Consider the following 25,643-nt stretch of genomic DNA (forward strand, 5'->3'; position numbering starts at 1 on the left):
AAAATTGACGTGTGTTCCATAAATTTTATGCTTGTCGATTACCCGTCCCTTTCCTTTTCGGCGGATAAGAAAATGACAGATATAACCTAAAATTAAATTAGATGGTATTTACAGGAATTAGCACCATTATATGGTTGGTTTAGAGTGTATTTATATACATAGCAATATGTTTTGCATCAGGAAATGGATATTTCACAATGGATAAACACGTATATTTTAACTGCTTTAGCTTTTCAGTAAGGGCTATTTTAGAAGTTATCCTTAACGTTTTTTATGTGGTTTCATTTTAAACAGTTTGAGTGGTAAGACTATAATGTGGTTGGGTTAGAAGTAATAAAGATAATCAAGTATCTAGACAAATTAATTTAAACAGCAGCAAATTCTTTAACGATTGTAGTTAGTCTCGTTTCAGAGGGTGCGTTGGATGTAAAAATCAGAAGACAGGTTTGAAAACAATTGAAAATGAATAAATCATTACTTGAGAATAAAAACAAAACGCGTTCGGCTGTTATCTTCCCGGCTAAAAACCGATACGAGGGATGTCTTCTAAATTGAACAGGATCTGCCACCACGGATTAGGTATATCCATTTCAGGATTTGACTAAGTCTTCTGATTACTTATGGCTCTGTATCTGTACATATCATTCTGGGCGTGAGTTGGATGTGCTTCATTAAAAATTCTAGATGCTGTTTTGAACATGGTTTGAAAACTGGTTACTGGACATTTCTACACTACACCATGAACCAAGAAATATTTACCAGGGATGTTATGGATTTCGGATACGGATATAGAATGATTTTCGGATTATCCGTTAATTTCGGGGATGGTAGGGGTAAACTTAAAACGGTTACGACTTACGACAGTTCGCAGAGAGCGAGGGCACCATTCAGGCGAAGACCTGCTAGAGACGTCTGAAGATTTACACTCGAATGGCTTTGACGGCCGACTGATGGTCTCCTAATTCTTACATACTGCGAAGTAGAATAGGTACCTATACTGAATGATAGCGGCACGGAGCGAGACAACGGCGCGTTTAAATGCGTAGATTTGTATTTTCGATGGCTGGCAGCAGAGCGGGTAATACCTAGTAGGAACAGCCGCTGCCGCCCCCCCGCTGTCTTTAAGTTTGTGATTTATTTGCTCGGAAAATTGCCTTATAAATAAGTCTTTTTCACTCTTGTGTTCTATTGAAAAAGTAGTGCATTAATAGAAAGCTATAATAAATTATTCATAATCAGGAATAGGTATAAAGAACAATCAATATTAAAGCTTATTTTATTTTGTCATCTACCATGCAACAGTACTTATAAATAGAACTTACATACAAGACAACATATTCTCATAAGATTATTATTAATTAATTAGATATGATCATAAAATCTCAACAAGATACCTACTAAGTTTAATAAATTAATATCACACTTCTCATAAAGTTAATTTTGATCAATATGTAGTATAATGTCACTTTTAGCAAGTATCATAAAAATGCAAATATAAGAATCATCAGTAAGACAGAAATAGGGAATATAATATAGACAGACATTCTTGGATGACACACAGATACTAATATGGAAGTGTCTGAGTCGTCATTCTTTAGGCCATCTTTTGTAGGCACTTCTACTATAACTAACTCATCACTAAAGAATCTTACATTAAACTCACACTCAGTTTGATTAACACAAACTTTGGATGCTTCCATATTTACATACTGGAATGTAGGCTTATAAATATCGAAAATTACGTGAATATCATTTCTTACAATATCATTGTCACTGTAAAATAAATAATAATAATATCCATCTACTGTTACATTATGGATAACTTTTAGTGTTGTTGTTTTCTCTAAATAGTCAGTACTATTGCATTGCATTGAATGAGGGAAGTAATTGTTAATTAGCATATTGTCATGGTAACAATCATATAAACTATTTTCAAAACTGGATACAGAATCTTGAGGTGTATTAACAGAGGTATTTAAAGCATTACCACCATGATTGACTCCAGCATCCAACACAGTGTTTGGGTTGTGTAAAGGTGGCTTTCTAATATTTCTTCTGGATCTTTGTTTACCTTTTTCCTGGATTTCGTTCTGAACAGGACTACTGAATTTAACAAAAGTTTTATCAGTATTATTTCCCAAATGTGTAGAATTATTTTCTTTCTCATCATACCAAGATTCGTCTTCAACAACATTGTCTTCATCATAGTTTAATGGAATGCTTTTATTTTCTTTTTCTTCTTCAGGGTTTTCTAATGTTATCACAACATGCCCTTGATTTTGCACAGTAGGAGGATCCTTCTTATACTTATCACCGTCTATAATGCCACAAGTATTGAATATTCTTTCTCCTTTCACCACTAGTATCTTAGAACCAATATATCGAGAACAAGCTTTAAGTTCAACGGTTGCACCTTTAAACAGATAAAATCCCCAATATTCTAATGTGTCATCAGGTAAAGTCATTGATTTTTTCAGTCTTATGTGTCTTCTATTATCAGATAATTCAGGCCTCCCTCTCATTTGGAATGCATTGAAGGTTGTGTTCATTTTCAAAGAATGTTTTTCACAAAATACTGATGATTGTCCTTTATGTATTTGTATGACATCCGAGTCTGATATTTGATACATGACATCAGCATATTTAATGTTTCTCAAGTATAATGGTAACACAATGAGTATGCTTGGTAGAACAGTTGTAAGTAAGCAAAACGTTATCACTCGCCGGGATCCATGCATTTTACGGTCACCTGAAAGTAGAATTTCATGTTTATTAGTATTGGATATTGTTAATAAAGTTAAAGAACTACTTGCAAATAAAATTCAAATCTCGCACAATGGAATAAAAAATGTATTGTAATGAATCTACCAATAAATTAACAAATATTAAGAATTATTTTAAGAATTTTAGTTATAACTGGTTTTACTCACAGAATTATTTTTGATAGAATTTCTATAATACCCTATGTACGCAACAGTTTTACGACGTGATTAGTGTACTGGGCTGGTTCATTTATCTCTCCTGGGATCCGATGTTGTATAAAAGAGATTGATCATACAGCTAGAAGGACTACGCATATTTGTTTAGTTAATTGTTTATTCAAAGTTTTTCCAGTTTACGCCCAAGGTCGTAAGCAGGTTTTTTTGAATAATATTTGTGCGTGACTGACTTTGACATTTTGTTTCTGTATAAGATTTAGGCGCGTGGGATACAAGTCTTTTGGGTCCAGTCCAAAGATAAACTTTTCTCTATTTTAAATAGAAAAATAATAGTCGGAAGATGTTCTGGGTCACCTGGGTGTATCATCATTTTATACCCAAAGATAAAAATAAAAGATGCATCCGGCTGAAATTCATGAAATTAGACGGCCAAAAGAAGAAGAATTTGAACAACGCCATCTAGCTATATTTTTATTAGGGAAAGTGGCCTGGGAGAGCACCTCATTAGCCTTAGACGGCAACCACTTGGCCAGACAAATGGGAAGCGCTGATGGCTCTTATCTGGTATAAGTATGTATGAAGCTTGTACCTCTTTTATATAAATATACGTCGCCCTCGTGTACCAATGTATAAGGCGAAGAGAAACAGATTGTTAACATTGTATATTTGATCCACCCGTGTAATACCTAACTAAATGCAGATAAGATAACGTGGTTGTGGTGTGTTATATTTTAATATAATACGTCGTTTGTGTAGTTCTAAACATAATTACGTTTCTCCTATCATGTGGAACGGAGACACTTATATAAATTAATAATATAGACAAAGAGAATATAGGTACCTACCTAGTTCTTATTTTACTTACATGGTTAAATTCGTATGACAGAAAAATCTCTGTAATAATGCTTTATTGGGATTCCATTGCCTTTAAGCATTTAAACAGGTAAATCGTAAATCCCAGAGACCGGAAGTCAACATCATTCACTTCAACACAAAAAAATAGAATCATAAGTATTGAATTTACTTAGGTTGGCGATGTAGGTAGGTACATAAGTTTGAACTGGATATTTGCAAATGATATGACCTATTTTAACATCACTTGGGTACGTATATAATTTAATTACTCAAAAATTGCACAGGCCACAGGCATACAAATAAATGACAAAATGTGGTAGGTACCTATAATAAAATCAATGTTGCTTGTTATTTGGTTAGATTTGTGTAGAATTAGGTTAGGTATCGAATGTTATTGAAAAATCTTGTCTATATTAACTAACTTTGTTTATAAATAAATTACTTATGTACGCAACTAAAATTTAATGTCTATCATGAGTAAACGATTAAGGTTAACTTGCGTTAAATCTTCCAAAATTCAACGCTTTAACTTTTAACGAAGTTAACTAGTTTAATATAGGATTAACCAAGGATTAACGAAGTTAATTTAACACAATATATAACATAAGCTCACGACTCACGATTAATCCCAATGAGGTACCTAGTTAGAGGTATATCCATCATAAGAATGAACTACCTACCTAGGTAACTATTTGCTTAATGGTGCCCAGATAGGTGTATAGAGGTTTATGGAAGAAATGGAGGGAGGCCTTGGCCCAGCAGTAAGAGACTTCCGGCGGATTATTGGGACATAGGTGCTAATTCCTGTAAATACCATCTAATTTTATTTTAAGTTATATCTGTCCTTTTCTTATCCGCCGAAAAGGAAAGGGACGGGTAATCGACAAGCATAAAATTTATGGAACACACGTCAATTTTAAGCACAAATCTAAACCAACCGTCTAAAAATTTTACGTCAGTCAATAACCCGACACATTAATTTACTCATTCTTCCTAAAATTAAGAGCTGTGAATCATCCGTCCCTTTCCTTTTCGACGGATAGGAAAATGACGGATATAACCTAAAATAAAATTAGGCGGTGTCTGCAGGAATCGGGGCCATTATTTTATTAAAATATATTCACGTAGGTAGGTATCTTATTGACATTGGCCCCGATTCCTGCAGACATCTCTTCATTCTACTTTAAGTTATACCTGTCATTTTCTTATCCGCCGACAAGGAAAGGGACGGATGATTGACAGCTCTTAATTTTAGGAAGAATGAGTAAATGAATGAATAACCCGGGCGAATCAAAAAGGTATCTCGCTGGTATGCAAACCGTTTGACATGTGCTGTCAACTTAATTCTATCGGGTTATTGGCCAATGTAAAATGTTTACGGTTGTTTTAGATTTGTGCTTAAAATTCACGTGTGTTCCATAAATTTTATGCTTGTCGATTACCCGTCTGTTACTAGCTAATAAATCATAATTATATTACTTAATATTATGTATTAACCTACCAACTTCGTATGCATGCAATGCAATATTAATTTATACGTACCATTTTCCTTATTTTGAACAGTAGCGTAATCGTAGTTATAATTTGTTGCGTAGTAGGAACTAGGTGATCTATGAAATTTTATACGATTCATGATTGATTAATAAGAACATTTACAAAACATATTATTCGAAGAGACTTGTTTTTAACAACACTTTGATATGTCGAGCGAGGCGCGTACGATGCGTTAGCAAACGAGGGCGACTAATGATAAACTTATCATTATCAGTTACTATACTAGATACGTTTATGTCAAGTCAGGTGGCAATTTATCGATGTGTTTAACAAACATAAAGATCAAAATAAACTAATAGGTAATTCACAATAATCTACTAGATCGTGCGCATACCTATTATACTTAGTAGGTATCTATATTGTGTACACACTATTTATTAGGTACCTATTTAATTTGGAATATCATGAACATGCACGATTCTACGCTTCTCTGACTTATTTATAGCAAATGCAGAACTATTCCCACATTTTTCTAAACCACATACATAGTACGATTGGACAGAAAGCAACAACTGTTAACGGACTTGAAATTTACGGTATTTTTAATCAATTAGGTATCTGAGCAGTAAGAAAATAGGTGCCATTTAATTTTTTTTTGGGAAACGTGACCTGGAAAGTCCCTCATTTCTATCAATTCACTTTATATTCACGTTCATGGTAGATTCACGTAATCCTACGTACAGTATGCTTGGGATGTATGTACCCTAAAGAAAATAATAATTACTCCGTTTTACCCTGTGGTCCGTATCTGTGGGTTTCAATTACAATTTTCTTCCACATCGACTCAGCAGTTTAGTGCGTAAAAAGGTATCAGACAGACAAACAGATTTACTTTCGAATTAATATATATTTTTTAGTATGGATTGTCGATTTTAATTAATTATAGTTTTACATTTCTACGATATATTAAATACAGACAATACTTGAGACAATACAGATCATATAATTTTAAATAGAATGTCATTAAAATAAAATATACGGTCGAATTGAGAACCTCCTCCTTTTTTGAAGTCGGTAAAAATAGAAATCCATTGAAAAAAATCTCAAAAGTCCTTTGTTCGAGATCAATCAATGTAAATTAAAAAGTTTTAAAAGATAGAGACAAGCTTATACCCATTTGAGTAAACAAAAAAGGACAGCACACATTTTTTTTTTTTTTGTTTTTGTTTTCCCCGAAGGGTAAGGCAAAGGGAACTATGCCCATACAGCCATGTCTGACGTATTTTTTTTCTTGATGATTAATGAAATGATGAAAGGTGATGATGATGAAACCTAAGCCCCCACCCTCGGAGTAGACTCCTACTCCGAACCCCAAACGAATTAACTCAAAAGTCCGCATAAACTTTTGAGTTATGAAGCGGCTTCCTGACACGAAGCGAAAATAGGCAGATACACTTTGTTTATTGAATACTCCAATATAATAACACTCGCGAATGTCTTCCGACTAACTTAATGCGATCATTAACCACAAAACACCACTTCGTATTAATTATTTAGATTATTCAATGAAGAAAGCAACTGTCCCGTTCCCGTTTCCCGCCAAAAAGCCAGGACAGCACACAATATGAAAAGTATGAAAAAAAAAAACTGACATATGTTTGTTATGACATTTTTACTTTTTTTTTTTTTTGTTTTGGTTTTCCCCGAAGGGTAAGGCAAAGGGAACTATGCCCATACAGCCATGTCTGACGTATTTTTTTCTTGATGATTAATGAAATGATGAAAGGTGATGATAATGAAACCTAAGCCCCCACCCACGGAGTAGACTCCTACTCCGAACCCCAAACGAATTAACTCAAAAGTCCGCATAAACTTTTGAGTTATGAAGCGGCTTCCTGACACGAAGCGAAAATAGGCAGATACACTTTATTTATTGAATACTCCAATATAATAACACTCGCGAATGTCTTCCGACTAACTTAATGCGATCATTAACCACAAAACACCACTTCGTATTAATTATTTAGATTATTCAATGAAGAAAGCAACTGTCCCGTTCCCGTCTCCCGCCAAAAAGCCTGACATTTTTACATATGGGTTATTTAATTATTATACGGCTTTGTTATACGGCTTTTCGGCGGGAAACGGGAACGGGACAGTTGCTTTCTTCATTGAGTAATCTAAATAATTAATACGAAGTGGTGTTTTGTGGTTAATGATCGCATTAAGTTAGTCAGAAGACATTCGCGAGTGTTATTATATTGGAGTATTCAATAAACAAAGTGTATCTGCCTATTTTCGCTTCGTGCCGGGAAGCCGCTTCATAACTCAAAAGTTTATGCGGACTTTTGAGTTAATTCGTTTGGGGTTCGGAGTAGGAGTCTACTCCGAGGGTGGGGGCTTAGGTTTCATCATCATCATTCATCACCTTTCATCATTTCATTAATCATCAAGAAAAAATAAAATACGTAAGACATGGCTGTATGGGCATAGTTCCCTTTGCCTTACCCTTCGGGGAAAACCAAAACAAAAAAAAATAAATTAATTACTGGCCCCGATTCCTGCAGACACCGCCTAATTTTATTTTAGGTTATATCCGTCATTTTCGTATCCGTCGAAAAGGAAAGGGACGGATGATTCACAGCTCTTAATTTTAGGAAGAATGAGTAAATTAATGTGTCGGGTTATTGACTGACGTAAAATTTTTAGACGGTTGGTTTAGATTTGTGCTTAAAATTGACGTGTGTTCCATAAATTTTATGCTTGTCGATTACCCGTCCCTTTCCTTTTCGGCGGATAAGAAAAGGACAGATATAACTTAAAATAAAATTAGATGGTATTTACAGGAATTAGCACCATTATACGAAAAAAATAATTTTATTTACAGTTTAAATCCAATTAAACATGAACGAGATTCTTCGGCCAGAAGTATTATGGATAGAAGGGAGATGTTACAGGGTAAACGATCCTAACTTTGATATTGCAGCCTTTCAAGAACATGATTTGTATGAAAATGGTACGTAACATAGTAATAATATTTATCTTTAATAAAATTTAACACTATTGTCTAATGAAGTATACATATTTTTCTCGTTGTTGAACAATATCTCTTAGTAGTTAGTGCCAATATTATCGTAAAAAAAAAATAGTGACTGAAAAATATTTAGGTAAACAATCATCAGGGTCCCGAAATCCATCTACATTCTGTAGTAATTTTTCTCGTGAGGTATATGTTGACTCTTTGGATATGATTTTTGTTAATTTAAAAAGCTTAAAACCGATAAAATGGGGTGACACTTATTTATTACAAACCAAAACAATTCTCAATTTTACCATAATGGATACAATTGTATTGGATTCTTATTGAGTGCAGTTTTTCTTTGTATTTCAGATATGGATTACGACAGAGTAGATGATGAAGGAGATGATGACAATTTTGAAGTGACCAGGATTGATGACAGCCGTTACTGTACTAGTTTACATGTATCAAAGTAAGTAGAATTAAAGTCATATTTATTAGACTAATGGACATGTCAGCTGATATTCAAGTATAAATTAAGAAACAAACTAAAAATGTTTGCTTAAGAATTCCTCTTTTTATTACTCTTTAATTAAACTGTCCAAGTTACTGTGAATAAATGTAGGTATGTGTCATACCCATGTCATCAGCATTGACTATTTTTTATTGTTTTTACAGACACTATATAGGATCAATTATAGGCAAAAAAGGTGTTATTAAGATGAGAATTGAACGTGATACTAGAACTGAAATAAAAATTCCAAGACAAGGTCAATCAGGAGACATTGTAATCTTTGGTTCCAGTGAATCTGTAAGTCTCATTAATTAAACTAGTAATTAATCTAAAATAATCGTTAAATAATGATATAAAGATGAATTCCTCATATGTTACAGCTACTGGATCTTGATCACCATAATAACAATCACAGAAAAAATATTTTATTATTGCTTGGCTACAATTAAATATGTATATAGCCTGCTTATGTTTATGTTAATGAATGTGAGTCAGTAGACTAATTTTACTTTCATTGTCAATTATTTCAGAATGTGAAGGCAGCTAGAAGACGAATAAATATAATAGTGATATCATCAAGAATGAAACAGAAAGCTACACATTTCTTATCTATTCCACTGAACACTCCAGAGATTATTGAGAAATTTGAAAAATTTAAGGTTTTTAATGTTATTTAATCTTATTTTGTATTATATTTAGTACCAATAACTTAGAAGATCAATGTGAATTGGGACTGAATGTACCTAATCCTTTACTCAATTTCTACAGGGATTAGGTACATTCTAAGATTGTAGATTAATAATTCTAACCACTTAATGTACTGTGATTAGAGTGACCATGCTGTGAAAGAGATATATCTCTCGTCTCTTTCGTGCTAGGTGATGTACTATGTCATTGTTATTGTATTACATTAAAGGGCATATACTAGTAGAATTCAACATTTTATCTTAAAATGTTAAATTTTATTTTATCTTAAATTATCTTAAATTTTATCTTAAACTGCAAATTGACGATAAGCTGCAAGCTACAATCAGTTTCTTGCAAAGTAATAAATTAACTGGTTGCACTTATGACCTCCTGGTTACATGTCGTTTCTGTAATAGACCAAAAACACCTACAAAAACAAAAAAAAAAAAAAAATTATGACAACTAACGGTTCATAATTTCACCAGTGTTTACAAATAATTTGCTGGGCTCAGTGACTGAACTTTTGCTCTTTGATTGTACATTCATCCCACTGCTAATGGAGATAACTATCTTGAGTTTATAAGGGTCAAAACACATCTGTCAGCACGCTATTAACTCATCGCCAATTCTGCCTTGTGCGGTTGCTCTCTCTCGCTCTAGCAAATGACGACGACAACAAAACGACGGTAACAGAAAAGGATACAAATATATGAAACTACGATGAGGTTTGACCCTAAGTGTCTCTGTGTGTAGGTTCAATATAATGTGTTTTATTTCAGGAGAGTGTCCTGCGTAATTGTCCAGACCGGGGTCTAGATGAAACATTGTTCATCAAACCAAACAAACTGCACTTGACCATAGGTGTAATGTGCTTGATGGACAAGGAAGAAAGACTGCGCGCCGCCCACCTGCTGACTGAAGCTAAACAGAAAATTATAAAGTAATTTAAAAAGACAAGTGTAGAGCAGTAGAGAAGTATTTTTTAGTGTATCTCGCGATCAGTCCCATTGATTATAAGCATATGAGTTGGGTTTATATGCCATGGAGGACGCTACTCCCAGCTTTCTTTGAAGTAGTCATTCAGCCTGACTGTTCTTATGGCAAATGTCTCGTTTCTTTTTTAGCCGATGTATAGTTTCTGGAGTAGTTAGTTGATTTGGGTGCAGTATACAAGTAAAGAGTGCAGTTTTTACTAACACAGTTGACTCGATCATTATTATAGACGGCGCAATGGCTCACCACCTATCACGTTTGTCTAGCAGAATGCGTGGTGACGTGTGTATATTTAGTTCATCTTGCGATGTACCTCTGACTTCCCCCAATTGGGTTATAGTCGTGAGCTTATGGGTGTTAAAAAATAACTTTCTTGTTTTTGAAGAAATAGGCATAATTTTTACCTGCATGCCCCTATTATTGTACGAAAAAGTTCTCTTATTTGCGCAAAAATAATACTGATAATTTAAAAGAAAATCTGTTAATTGTTCCAATATTTTGTCTTATTTGGGTGGCACTGTCATTTACTTTTTTCTGTCAATTATTTAGGCGATTCGTTTCAGCAGAAAACTTGAAAGAAAGTCTTGATACCTAACCAACTAAATAGAAGACCGAAGCGACCTACTTGCTTGAAGAATTTTTAATTCTATAAGTGTTCCAACGACCTTCTTTTATTTACAGACCTATGCTCGAAAATTATTTGCCGCTGAAATTGCGTCTGAAAGGGCTTTCCTACATGAACGACGATCCGCGTGAAATAGACGTATTGTACGGGCTGGTGCAAGAAGAGGACGCACCATCAGGCTTGGTGCAGGGGCTTGTTGACGCACTTGTTGACCATTATTATAAGGCTGGTAAGTTTTCTGAACTGCTACACTTGCGCTATAAGATGTATTCACACCTTCAAGCAATAATGCGACCCTTTGCGAGCGTGATAATTAAAAGTTTCGATTATACACACCTTCACTATACGTCTAGGATCCCTAATGTCACATGACGACAATTTGCGACCGCTCTCGATATAAAAGATAGAGATTAGAGATTATATGTTTTAAATTAATTAACAAACGAATCAGAAAACTTATATCACATTACATTTGACTAAACGAACCTTTAACCCATAGGTACTACGTAATTTGAAAATACTTTTCTATCTAGTGTTCTATAGGTACCTATTTTCGGGGTTTCTATGCACTATTCATTAGTTTTTCTCGCCACACCTTTTATTCGCGGGTCAATTGGCATTTCGAAACAAGAAAATGCAAATCCAAACAATTCATTCCATTAGACCGCGGGATTCAAAGTCGATGGATTAAAAGGGACAGAATCGATCGGAATTAATTAATTAATTTAGTCCTTGAGCGTCAATCGTTTGTCTGATTAATCCTCTAAGGACAATCACTGGCATCTAATGTTGCGATACTATTGTTTAACGTGTCTAGGGAATATTGTTTGCTCAATATAAAATTCAATGACGGCTCACCACCCATCGCCTATACGCTGATCTAACAAGAAGCTCGGTGAAGTGTGGGTACTTAATTCATCATGCGGTGAGCGTACCTCTGCTCTAACTACCCGAATTGGAAATAGTTGTGAGCTTACTTTATGATTTTTGAGATATATCCCCACCGAGATTCGAACCCGGGATCTCCGGATTGTAAGCACTACGCCCAGCTACTGGACCACGGAGGCCGTCAATAATGAAATAGGTACATACCTATATTAAATGAAAGTGGTGTACCTACTCTTGGGGTTGGATTTAAAAAGAAATTAAGTTCGGCGAAAAAGTTTGTTTTATATCCTTAGGCAAATCATGACGTTAATTAGGATTAGTCAACTGACAAGATTTCTCCCTTTCAAGGGTTCATGGAAAGGAACGAGCGAGCGAATGTGAAGCTTCATGTCACTTTTATAAACTCCAAGTACCGGAAAGGGACTTCTCGTACGAGTATTGTCAACAATGAAGAGCAAAGAAACGCGAAGAAACTGAGAGAGACCTTCGATGGATCCGGAGTGCTACAAAAATTTGTCGACTTCGATTTCGGCGTGACAGAACTAAAGGAAATACATTTGTCCCAGCGCCATTGTATCGCAAGCGACGGATATTACCAACCCACTTGTGTTGTTACTTGTACAACGGGTTGATAATAAAGTAATGTTACATAATTTATATTTTTGCAATAAAAGTTACTAAAAAAATTGATGTTTCTTAATTTTTTACCCACGACGGAACGGAGCAGGTATATGCATTTAGGGTGAGAGATGTTTGTGTGTGCGTTTGTGCAAAGTAATGTTACCACCTATCTTCTAAACTAATGATCCGATTTTGATGCGGTTTTCAATAACGGGTTTATGTTTGATTGAGTTCATGTTTTAAGAGCCCCCGACGGATATTCCTCGGTTATGTATTATGGTAAAATTATTATCGCTACATTTAAATATATCTTCGAGAAACAGACACGTTAGGAAAAAACTGTAAACATCCATATTCATTGTTTAGGTAAGTAGGTACTTAAGGATATCTATTACCGATTTCTCGAGATATCAACTCTTTTTTAGTAAGTATTTTTAAGTCTATTAAAATATTTCGCTACATAATGGTGCTAATTCCTGTAAATACCATCTAATTTTATTTTAAGTTATATCTGTCCTTTTCTTATCCGCCGAAAAGGAAAGGGACGGGTAATCGACAAGCATAAAATTTATGGAACACACGTCAATTTTAAGCACAAATCTAAACCAACCGTCTAAAAATTTTACGTCAGTCAATAACCCGACACATTAATTTACTCATTCTTCCTAAAATTAAGAGCTGTGAATCATCCGTCCCTTTCCTTTTCGACGGATACGAAAATGACGGATATAACCTAAAATAAAATTAGGCGGTGTCTGCAGGAATCGGGGCCAATAATTGGGTTAAGTCGGGGGTTTTGAGTTATTTTATTCTTTTTCGATGAGATTTTTTACTGTCGTGGGTTTTTTTCAAAATTTTTAATTTTGCTTAATTTTTTATACATCAATATTGTAATGCATTATAGACAAACTTTAGAGGTCGGGGGGGATAATGGCGGCGTCCTTTGTTTCTCGGTAACTTAACAATGTTATGTAGCCTAAATGTTTTACCATCATAAATCTTAAACGTACACATGGCTCACGTCGCCGACGTTTTTTAGATAGTCAAAACTAATGAACGTCAGTTTCCCGATAACATATATTTTAGTTATTAAGTATTCATCAATCACATGATAAATTAATTCTTATTCAGTAGACTGGTATTCTGAATTGTTTCATCAGTCATTTTCTCCTGTAAGATATTATGTAGGTACGGATACTATTTCAATTACCTGTAACATTTCCGAAATAAGAATTTAATTTATTTTTAATCGGCGCATCACTATTGCAGGCAGCTACAACAAAAGCAGACCTAGGCAAGATCGGCAATATCGATAAAACTTTGTTTCCGTTGCTGTAAGAAATCTGAATGGATAGGGGTGCGGTGCGACCCTCGCCAGTTCCGCTATCCGCTATAATCCGGCATGAGGGCAGACAGTTTCCGCCTGGGCAGTCTGCGGCAGAGTAGCGCCGGTTACGAAACTGCTGAATTCAAAAAGAGCCAGGAATGCTTTCCTGTGGGTCAGCTTGCGGGATTTTCATTTAGGCTTCGTACTCGATTTTTTTCCGCCTTCCTGGATTTGCACGCAATACCTACTATAATATTTGGTATATACCGACCGTTAAGATATTAATTGTAACTTTTTAATTTGCATTCTATATTTGAATTTTAGAAGACATCTGCTGTCGTCTGACAGATTTTGTTTGACAGTTGACTTAATTCTTTCTTGCTTAAATACGTGTCCACCGTAGGTCCACCCTATGATTTTAGATAAACCCCTCACACAAAATGCACCTTCCATGTTCAATACAGTACCAACAATAACAATGCCGACTGCCAAGACAATCTGGCCACTTAATTCGTGGTTTCACATTTAGGTAACACTTTACCAATTCACACGATTTTTGAATACACTTCATTACAAGCATTACCTGTGACGTGTTTATAAAAACTTACAAGTCTACACGTTCACAAGCTACAAGTTACAAGTACGTGTAAATTACGTGTATCGAAAAATAGTAGAGGGATTTTTTGTAGAATATACTTGTAAAATAAATATTGACACTTGTAACATGTAATTTACATGTGTAGTTTTAACAAACACAGTAGGAACTATTCATGAATCTGATTCAAATCGGCTTTAGGTACTTATATTTAGAACTTTATTATTCTCGTCTATCATATTGGTATACGTATAGACCTACTGTTTATTGAATTTCAAATAGCACGGATTTTCCGGTTTAGATTGTAACTATAAGTAGAAGGTAGGGGTGTCCCCTAGGGGTGTCCAGAAAAGCTCGGCAGTCATTCTCGAAGTTTTAAATCACAACTCGCTGTCTGATGCGATAAGACAGGCGCTAGTCCGCTACGTCATTTTATTTCTAGTAGTCCGATTATCGAGTTTATTTTGTTCAAAGCACAAGAATTTAAAGTAAGCACACTACAACAACAAGTATACAACATTTATAGATCTACTGGAAGAAAGAGACTAGAATCAATATAGGATTCAACAATGAAGACTGAAAGCACAGCGCTGTGCAAATGGCAGTGTCGATATATGTTAAGAACATCCATTGTACCACCTACACAGCCTGTGAATCACGACATGACGACAGCACCTACTGAATGGCCAGTCTGGTAAGTGTACATAGAAGAGAATTACGTCGCGTGTGGAGTGGACATTTCTCTTCATAAAAAAAAAAAAAATTGCGTTTCATTTTACTATTTACATGTTTTATCGGAATAATTGAGTTTATAGTAAATTGAGTAGTGATGGGTTGACTTTAAATACAAGTTTATGTACCTACTACCTGTTATAGTAATTTATATACCTGTATAGCCGGAAAAAAGAAGCTGCAAGAAAAAAGTCGGCGCAAGGCCCTAGACGTTCTTTACAAAGAAATATAAAGTATTGTTATACAATTCAGTTATTGAAAAATAAAACATAATATAAGAACCGACGGAAAAGTATTTGAAAACTAAGTACTCTTTTGGCCTAAAAGGTTACTGTTATAACATATTATAAATGAATCCCTAAAAGTATAAAAATATGAACCTCGCTTCTAGATTTGGCGCGTCTGTCGCGTAGTTTGTTTCGTAGCTGCGCGTCGTCGGCCCGGCTACGCGCGTAGCGGGCGGGGCGGCCAGTGAAGGCGCATTGCCTACGCGACGCGCTCGCCCCGTGCTACGCCGCGCTACGACTCCCACTCTCTTGCCGCAACGATCACGTGCTAGTGTTGGACCAACTACTCCACGTCGTAAGTACATTATATTATTGTTTTTTTTTTTACATAATCGTTTTTTATTGTCTAATTGGTAATTGAAAAGGAACATTTTTTCAATTTATTTCCGTTGTTACGTAGCTGAAGATGTTTAGTAAAAAAGCCGTTGCATTTAAACAGCAGTTTCGTTTACATAATAATGTTATTATAAAAGTACTGATAATGATAATTTTATATTATAATCTTTAAATTAGATGTTAGTCCTGTATTACCTAATGCTTGACCTAGAAAGATATAAGGTCCAGATTGTGAGCATTAGAAGTAGAATGAATGGGAACAATAAATCCTTATTGAAGAAAGCTTTTATATCAGTTATAACAGTAACGTGCCGTATTCTTTGAATTCGTTTTGTTGAAAAGACATTCTACTTGGAAGATTCAATTTTTCTAAGCAATTGTATTCGATTTGCGTTCAAAAGTGGAACCCGCCTGTAACTGGGTCAGATTTGGTTGAATATATTTTTAAAATGTTATTTTATATTCAGTATTCATTCCAACACGTAAGGTATGATCTACTTATTTCAAATTCAATATAAATAAATATATTTAATCACATATTGTTGCTTTGCAGTGCTCTAGTGTTTTTTGACTAATTGTAGATTAGCTATGTCATTGCATTTACTATTTGGCTGGTCATACAGGGAGCACTGAGTCATCATCATTACTTTATCACCTGGAAAAAAATAAGAGAGTTCTTTCCCTAGAGAACTCTGATATAATATCAGAGCTTATTTACCCAGCTTTAACATAAAACAAAGGTATTATTTATTTATTTTTAGGGAAATTAACAGCTTAATAGCAGAAATGTGTAACGCTATAAGACACTAAATGCTAAAACAAAATTTTCACTTATAAGTTTCTACTTAACTAACTGCTAAAAACTAACCATTTTTTAACGGAAACAAGTCACAATAACAGCAGCAGCAGTATAGTTTTAGTAATTATGAAAAACAAAATAATAATTATGTACTTAAGATATCATAAAAAAATTAAAATACAATTTAATTAAACCTAACAACTAAAGCTTAACCCATTAATATAATATATAAATGTAATATATTAAAATTAATTATTCTCGGAAGAATATTCTTGCGTGTAATAAAATACGTGATAAATGGATATAAATTAACAGGAATGAGGGTACCGGCGGCTCGTAAAACGTGAAAATAAAAAATGGCGCCTCTTCATATAAAAAAGAAAAAAGCCCTGTTACCACCTTTTTCATGTCCTGTATTCTAGGATTTTAAGTAACAAAACTCTTTTCTCAAATGCGGTTGCGGTTTAAAAATACGACTAATTACGTACTAATAATACTTGTTAATAATATTGGGCAAAATAAAGTTTGTGATAGCCATTGGATAGCCGGAAAAGTAATATTATATTTTTAATATAAAATGATCGAAACGTTTTTTTGTTTATATTACATAAGTATATGAAGATCTTATTAACATAATTTATGTAAAATCGTGTTTTAAATAGGAAAGCATAAACGGATCACAGCAACGTTCTGTTATTTAAAAAAAAATGTTCATTGTAAATCTGCTTCATATAAATCTATTTTTTGAAATAATTATCTCCCTAGCATAATCCCGTTTTTCACAGGGTCTACCTAACCTGAAGACTTGACAGGACCGGTTTTTTACAGAAGCGACTGCCCGTCTGACCTTCCAACCCGCGAAGGGAAAACCAGCCCAATACAGGTTAAATCATATACCTCCGAAAATGCATTTCTCGGGAATGTGGGTTTCCTCACGATGTTTTCCTCCACCGCAGAGCACGTGATAATCATTTATGATCCAAACATGAATTTGAAAACAAATTCGACCATTGGTTTAGGCCTGTGCTGGATTCGAACCTGCGACCTCAAAGTGAGAGGCAAGTGTTCTACCAACTGGGCTACCACGACTCCCTAATAAATCTATTTTCTGAAATGTAACGTGTTAATTCGTTTTTCACCAGTTTAAAACCGTGTAAGTTGGTAGCGCATTGCAGTACTAATATTAAAGATACTTCATTTATTCTGGTAACGTAGCGAGTTCAGCTCTATGTATACATATATAATATTAGTATGTTATGATACAAGTGAGCGATGTTGGTCATTACAGTCGATGCTGGATTTCAGCCCGAACAGTAGGCGAGGGCGTAATGGAGCCGAGACTGTAATGATCAATGCTCACGCGTTTCATGCGACGTTTTTCAACACACTTGTGACGAAAATATAATTACAATTTCCAAAACACAACACTACTTATATATTTGTCATATTTGTGAAAAATTACAGCAATGACAGTTTATTATTAGAAATATTGACTATTTTCGTAACTTAATGTCTGGATTTTAAAAAAACACACTAGTGCTATAAGCGAAACACGAAAACTAAAAAAATGTGCTAGTAGTATAAGGTATTTTATGTACCTAATAGCGGTGCAATAAGAGCTGCTTTACGAGTGTGTTGAAAAATATTTTGTTTTTGTCTTTATCTTAGTCTCGCATTGGAATTAATTATATTTTAGAGTCTTAGAGAAAGTTAGTATTTTATAATAAACAACAGACGTGCCGAGCAGCACCTAGAGAGATATCGCATATCTAGCGATATATGATGAAAAGGTTTTAAGACGGGTCGAGAAAGAAGGTACAATTATAATTTCAGATATTGGTGCTAATTCCTGTAAATACCATCTAATTTTATTTTAAGTTATATCTGTCCTTTTCTTATCCGCCGAAAAGGAAAGGGACGGGTAATCGACAAGCATAAAATTTATGGAACACACGTCAATTTTAAGCACAAATCTAAACCAACCGTCTAAAAATTTTACGTCAGTCAATAACCCGACACATTAATTTACTCATTCTTCCTAAAATTAAGAGCTGTGAATCATCCGTCCCTTTCCTTTTCGACGGATACGAAAATGACGGATATAACCTAAAATAAAATTAGGCGGTGTCTGCAGGAATCGGGGCCATTGGCCACATAATTTTAAGAAAAAAATAGTATAATCAACTCCGTTTACTGTCTGTTTAAAGACTGTTTAACAGTCAGGTTTTAATAAAATTCTGATTAAAAGCTTTTTCGACTTGTCTAGATGATAAGCAACTTAAAACATTCTAAGTAAAGTTTTTCTTTTCGCAAGGACCTTTTAATTTTCAAACTTGAAAGTACCTACTAACAAGAAAGTAAAACAACTTTCAAAAAATTTTGTAATTCCCAATTCGTGTTTCGCTTAGAGAATTCATTTAATTTAAAGGTAATTTTAAGTTGAATTGCGAGTGGGTAACAAGAGTTCTGAGTTTCAAATAAAGAAGTAAACGAGTTTCGTTGAACAACTTCTAAGAATATTGCGCGAAACGGAGAAATATTCAATATTGCGGATTGTGGCTTCGTCACTTAACTCAAAACAAGTTTCGTTTATAAACGATGAGTTGCGAACAATGATTATAATTATTTATAATGATTAACCTACCTGTTAACCTGAGATGTAGATAGAATTTTAATATTCACGTATTTTAGTTGAGGCAAAGAATTAATTTCGTTTTATTATCACCGTTCACAGTGAAATGAGAATCGCTTGTCTTGGGTTGCCTGTTAAGTGTTTAGGTGTGTTTATATTATATACTAATATAGGTAGTAATGAAAAAAGTGCCTCCTAGACACTGTATAAATAATCTGATAAAGATGTATGAGGCCTATGATTATGAGGTATGTCTACTGCGTTTAGCTACAACCGTAGGTCAAATTCTTATTTAAGTATATAAAAATCTATCTAATACAGATTTAATTAGTTAGTTATGTATGTAAATAAGTATAAGATTTATGGATGGACTTAAGTAGTTATTTAAGTATTTTTTAAAGTTTATAGCATGATTGCTACTTTGCTTTTGTTTTTTTATATTTTATTATGTATAAAAATACCCTTAAGCCATAATAATAGTATAGCTTAGGTAGGTATATTCTAAACTAACATCCGATTTGCAAGATATATCTACCATACAATTTAACTTACAGATAAGGATAAAATATTACAGATAAAGGATATGAATTCTGAGAATTGAATACCCTTAATATAATCACGTAACGAAATCTTATCTCTTTTATCTTAAGGGTATCTCACATTTTTTATTGAAGATGAAAAGGCCACGCGTTTTTAACGCTGTTATCGGATTTGTTATAACCTAGACCTACATCGCATCAGACGACAAGCAGATAAATCTCCCGATATGAGTTGTAATATCGATTTGACATTACATGGCTAGTTATGACGTCAGCCGCACCAGTGGCTAATCTAGGATTTTGGCATAGATGATTCCAAAATGCTTTCTTTCTTCGATGCTTTTTGTACTAAGAAGCAGTAGTAGATACTAAGAAGCAGGAAAATGGTGCTAGTTCTGGCGGACAAGACTTCATTTTATAATTATTTTAATTTGACAGATCTCAAACTAGCTCTTTCTCATCGTAAGAAAAGGAAGGAATTATTGTTAGATCTGTCAAAAAATCCCCCCACACCGATACTTCAAGGTCACGTCGAAATTGGGAAAATCGACGCTATTACACTACCCCGAGATCGTGGTTACCATGGTTACTCCCCACCAACTCGTTCGAGATCGTGGTTACTATGGTTACGCCCCACCGATTTGCTATTATACTATGATCCTGATCGGCAATCGTGTGACCTTGGCAAGTGTAATTAGCGCTAAACTGAAATGAATTTCATTTTGTTCAGAGCAGACAGCACCAGTGATGCCGAGGCTGTTAGCCTAAACTTAATTTTATTTAAGTACATTTACTTATGCTAAAAATAGTCGCCGTCCTTTACTTACACTTACTTAAGAAAGAGATGGAGCCGGTTCAAGAACTGTCAAACTGAACTTACCCCCCTGAATCCGCTTCTGATCCTCACTATTCGTATTCGCTAGGCAACAAGAAATCTCACGAGTCCTTGCCAGCTAGTAATTCTGTTAAGCTTGACTTCGACTCAGTCAAAACTTCCACGCTTCGTTATCTCATTCCTTTAGATAATCTTGATGTGTTGTTGAGAATAACGAGGTGTTTTAAATCCTTGATATTATAAAAAAGGAATAGATTTAGGTAGGTAGGTACTTATTACGTTTTTCAGTGCCAGTAACATGACCAATTGTTTAGAAATTATGAAGATTAATATTGTTGTATACCCACTGAACTCATACGTCGTTTTTTTCCCATAACTTAAGTAATTCTAAAGTAAGTAATAATATTTGTTATATCCAATGTTAGATTTAGTTTCAGTTTTGTGTTGTTGATAGTTGATGTTGGTTGAGTTTTTTGTTAGTCACCTCACTAAATAGGTACTAGAGGGATAGTATCCGTTCTTCATCACTATTAGCTACTATTTTAAAACCGTATACAAGAGCCTCAATAGGATTCGCTGAAGCGTTCAATCTTCAATACACATTTGATAGGCAATTGGAATCTCTTTGTGAATCGATTAACGGTAACAGGCGGTGACGTCAGAGGGTTGATCATTTGTATTCGGGAGACGAAACGGCGGAAATATCTGCGAAGGGCAATGTCGGTAGTCTGCTGCCTGCGACAAATCCAATGATCATTATTCAATTAGTGTTTTAGGCAGATTTGCTCCAAGAGTGTCTGTTATTCGTGTGCTCCTGTCACGCGTTTGTAACATACAAATCTTGGCTGCAGGGGACTTTAAATTGGTGATTCTCACCGAACAGATAAGGTCAATATGATTCCTTTTTCTTCCCTGGTCTGTGGACTTTTTACTTTATGTTAATGCAAGTATTAGAGAGCGAAATGAAAGATGACCAACTCAGTATTAATGTATAATAAAGAGTAAAAGATCACAAAATTATAATAATGTAAAAAACCTAACTTACACCCCCGTTGCTAAGCACCATAAAAACAACAATACCTAGGCAACGGGGGTTGCCAGATCTGACGCCAACAGCAAGTTTGAACATTCCTTTGTCTAGACGCGATTATCTATCTTTGTATGGTGACCAAGGATACTTACCTATCATTTATCTAGATTTGACTCGAACTTCGAAAATCGAGAGGTTTGAGAGCTTTTACTCTGTATAAGCAGCACAATAAAATCCAATGATTGGATCGCTGTCATTCCTTCAGTTCCATAAAACTTCCAGTCCGAGATAGACTTTTGTTATCAGTTTATCACTGATTGATCTTACTCCGTTCTTTCCAAGTTAAGTGCCCACTAAGTGTGTATCTATGTACTCCGCACCAAATTTGCCAGAAGAGGCAATCAAATATGCGGATCATTAACTACCAGACTTGCTTCACCCTCGAACCATTTACCCTGTATAAAACCTAACTACTTTAACTTTCAAATCAATGTGCTTATTTACTTAGTCTACTCTCACAAAAACCTTTTTATTTTTTATTATTATTGTAAATTGAACGTACAAAAGAAATAAAATTGAAGGAAGATATAAAAATACTTCCAAGTCCACGGGGCTAATCAACAGTCCCATAGGAAAAAAGGGAGCGCTGTACAATAAAATATAGCTACTGAAGTTGTTATTCACAAACAGGGTGTTTATATTCAGCTTAGCAAATGTTTGTATTATATTCACGCATTTATATAGAGCACTGCGCGGCAAGAAAAGGCAAAGACCTTTCTTGAATAAAATGTAGCCAGAAATACAATGGCAAACGCGAACTGTGGATCAATTTGAATAGGATTCTCAATAGATTACCCACTAGTTCTTGCACACAATTTCCGGAAAATCAAAGGTAACAATAAGCAAATTTTCAAAAGCCGTATATTTTTGTTGAATTCTCGAGAGGATTAACAGATGGAATTACTCACTCGTAATATTTTATAGCAAAATTTTCACTTCAATATTTTTTACTTACATCCTGTATTATGTCTACAAAGTACACGCACCTAATTTTTTCCTGACTTTGATAATGCTGTTTGGTCACGCAAATGCTTTAACCAAGGTGCTCGTGGAAGAAGTTATTTAGAAACTGAATTTTGTCGCCCTTAGTTCAATGCACCTCGTTAAACAATCGATGGATAAATAAGTAACAACATGGAACGTTCCAGTGTCGACAAACAACGGAATTTAATTACGTCACAAATAAAATTTTCAGTAAATTTGATTTAGTACATATACATACATTCTACTTGAGTACACATACATGTATAAATGCCCCGTTATTATGTTAGTTTTAATTAGACATTTGTATCCATATAGGCACTTATTTATTAAAAGTAATTTTTGAAGGGTAGCTTGTAGAAAAAAATAATATAACACTGCATGTCTCCTTGTCACGTAGGTCAGTTGGAAGAAATATATCTCTTTCTTAGAGATAAGCTTACGTGTACTGTCTGTTTTCTTTCTATGTTTCTTTTGTCTGTCCTAATGTGTACAAATACATATATAAATATGCATTTCATTTTACATCTTATAAAACGGAAAGTCAAGAAGCATGTGTCCGGTATACTAGCTCGATTCGGGTCTCAGTGACGGTTTCTATAAAAATCCAATTTTCCGCATAATGATGCGCCGTCAAAGACTCGTGTATCCTCGGGTGGGGTTACAAATTAATGTCTATAAAGGGTGCTGGCTGCTCCATGATGAATGGGCGGCCTCGCATCGATCCGGTGAAGGGAGCCCACAGACAGACGGACGATGCAAATCAGACGCTATGCCGTGACGCGCCCCACCTTCGTCGTCGACACACTTTATGGAGCGATCAAAATCTTACATATAAACAAAGACGTTTATGAATACATATAATTTAGCTCCGTTCTCGGCTTTGTTGTCAGAGTGTCATGTCATAAAACCTTATGAGGCTGAAAAGTGCTTCACAAACGTGTATGTTTTATACATATTTGATTCGCGGGGTTGAAATAATATTTGACATCTGAAGTTATACAGTTGTAAATGACTTTGGAATAGGGCGGTATGACATAATCTCCTTTTGTGGGTTGGGAAATCACCGATAAGAATAAAGAGGCTATGAAAGTCTATGCTTCACCAGAATATTATTATTATTCCTTTATTGACCATCATTACGCTCTGCCTCCGCTTTTCAGCCGACAATTTAAACGATGTTTTATCAAGGCCAGCGTAAAATAAAAGGTTTTTCGCTTCCATTCTTTGCAAATCAAACAGGAAGTATTGAGATAGGCCGACCTAGTAACTCCCTGAGGCAATTAATTATCTTGCTGTACGGTTTATATATAAAATTAACGACGCTCGTTGTTTTAGAATTTTAGATATTTTATATGAGTAGATAACTTTAACTACATCTATACAACCATTTATTTTCCTAGTGACTTTTCGGACTTAGTCTTATTTTCTTTTCAGCAAGTAGCTGGTACGACCCCGACACTTGGATTGATTTATAGTTAGTTGGTATAACTTTAAGGTTAACTTCTTCAAGACAAAATCTTGGAAGCACTCTTGAGACAATAATGGGCCGAGACTATGTATAGGAAATTTGTGTTTACAAAGTTCCCGTCGGCCCATGGAGAGCAATTCAGTGCTCTCTATTTGGGCCGCCGCAGAGAGCCCATTCTTTGTTATGAAAACGCCTCCAACCTGATTGCTTTTAGTATACGGTACGTGCCACCAAAACATACATATTGTGACCGTTTTCCATTTATCGTAAGTACCTAAGAAATGGTTGCCTCCATTTGCGACACGGCTGTAGGTACGTTACAGATTTGTGCTGAAACATTTTAAATTTTATCAAAAAGCAAATATTTTATTATGTAAATAACAAAGCTATTTGTTTTGATAAAGCAGTAATCCGACTTAAGTGTTTCTAAGAAAATATCTTATCTTTGTAAATTGTCTGATATTAATATAATACCTACAGCTTTGAAGCCTTGTAATTCTAAACATTATAAGGCAGATATTAGAATACAAAGTCGGGCTCAGAATGTTTTGTATAACGTTCACAGTGACTCGTATGGGGTACGTAGTCAAACAAGACGTCAGAGATTTCAAGCCCGTCGAAGGACTCCGACTAGCTTAATAACGGCTAACCTGAGTCAATAACCGAGCGAGACTTGTAATGTGCTCTTCTAATATTGAACTAAAACCCACTACTTATAAGTATAGGTGGGAAAGTCGATGGCATATTTACCTAAACTTGTCGATAGTCCAATATTTATAAAGTTGATATTACCTGCCGTTCACCGAATGTTTAGCATATCGTGTAACACTAATTTAATATTTTTTAAGTAGTTTTTAAATAGTAGAAATTAAAATGTTTGGTCGCACATTAACTAAGTATATTGCTGTGTTTTGCGATATTATGTTAGAAAAGAACGAATACAAAAGTACATCGATACATTATAAGATTACGCCTACTTTTTTTTGTTTTCGTTCATTTACTTATTAACGTACGTAAAAAGTCAGGTAAGCCGATGAACGGTAATATCAACTTTAGCTATATATTGGACTACCGTCACCAGTTCCGTCAGTTCCGTCGTCAGTTTAGGTAAACATGTTACCGAATTTCCGTCCTATAAGTATTTATAAGGTAATCTTACTTGTTTTACGCTGTTGATGGATACTAAATATTTAATTCCTATCATAGCATCACTTACAAACATAACGATAGTTTTCAAAAACATAAAAAAATGCCTTTCGTAGTTCCATCCTTACATTTTACAAATGAAATAAACTGAGAACAAAACATGTGTACTACGCGGAGTATTCTCTTACGTAGTGGCGTTTCTAGAGCCATTCAAAGTTGCGCTGTGAAGTGTTGCCTC

At 34.7% G+C, this 25,643-nt stretch overlaps 2 protein-coding genes across 4 annotated transcripts; one reads left to right on the forward strand and one right to left on the reverse strand.

Moving 5' to 3' along the window:
- Positions 1 to 1,258: 1,258 nt before the first annotated feature.
- Positions 1,259 to 5,563, reverse strand: LOC126369518 (uncharacterized). Of its 3 annotated transcripts, XM_050014010.1 has the most exons (3): positions 5,337 to 5,563; positions 3,805 to 3,923; positions 1,259 to 2,749 (listed from the first exon to the last, which is right to left on the reverse strand). In XM_050014010.1, the coding sequence occupies exon 3, from the start codon at positions 2,736 to 2,738 to the stop codon at positions 1,479 to 1,481; it is 1,260 nt and encodes a 419-aa protein (XP_049869967.1). In that variant the 5' UTR covers positions 2,739 to 2,749; positions 3,805 to 3,923; positions 5,337 to 5,563; the 3' UTR covers positions 1,259 to 1,478. The 3 variants fall into 3 exon arrangements, with proteins under 3 accessions (XP_049869967.1, XP_049869950.1, XP_049869959.1); XM_050013993.1 differs by lacking the exon at positions 3,805 to 3,923 and having other exon boundaries at positions 5,337 to 5,561; XM_050014002.1 differs by lacking the exons at positions 3,805 to 3,923; positions 5,337 to 5,563 and adding an exon at positions 2,931 to 3,671.
- A 1,814-nt stretch (positions 5,564 to 7,377) lies between these two features.
- On the forward strand, positions 7,378 to 12,686 carry LOC126369603 (activating signal cointegrator 1 complex subunit 1). The gene is made up of 8 exons (XM_050014097.1): positions 7,378 to 7,396; positions 8,146 to 8,304; positions 8,680 to 8,779; positions 8,986 to 9,118; positions 9,352 to 9,480; positions 10,288 to 10,448; positions 11,183 to 11,355; positions 12,363 to 12,686. The coding sequence occupies exons 2-8, from the start codon at positions 8,193 to 8,195 to the stop codon at positions 12,644 to 12,646; spliced, it is 1,092 nt and encodes a 363-aa protein (XP_049870054.1). The 5' UTR covers positions 7,378 to 7,396; positions 8,146 to 8,192; the 3' UTR covers positions 12,647 to 12,686.
- Positions 12,687 to 25,643: the final 12,957 nt, after the last annotated feature.

This window comes from Pectinophora gossypiella, chromosome 1 (genome assembly GCF_024362695.1).
Source record: "Pectinophora gossypiella chromosome 1, ilPecGoss1.1, whole genome shotgun sequence".
NCBI lineage: Eukaryota > Metazoa > Arthropoda > Insecta > Lepidoptera > Gelechiidae > Pectinophora > Pectinophora gossypiella.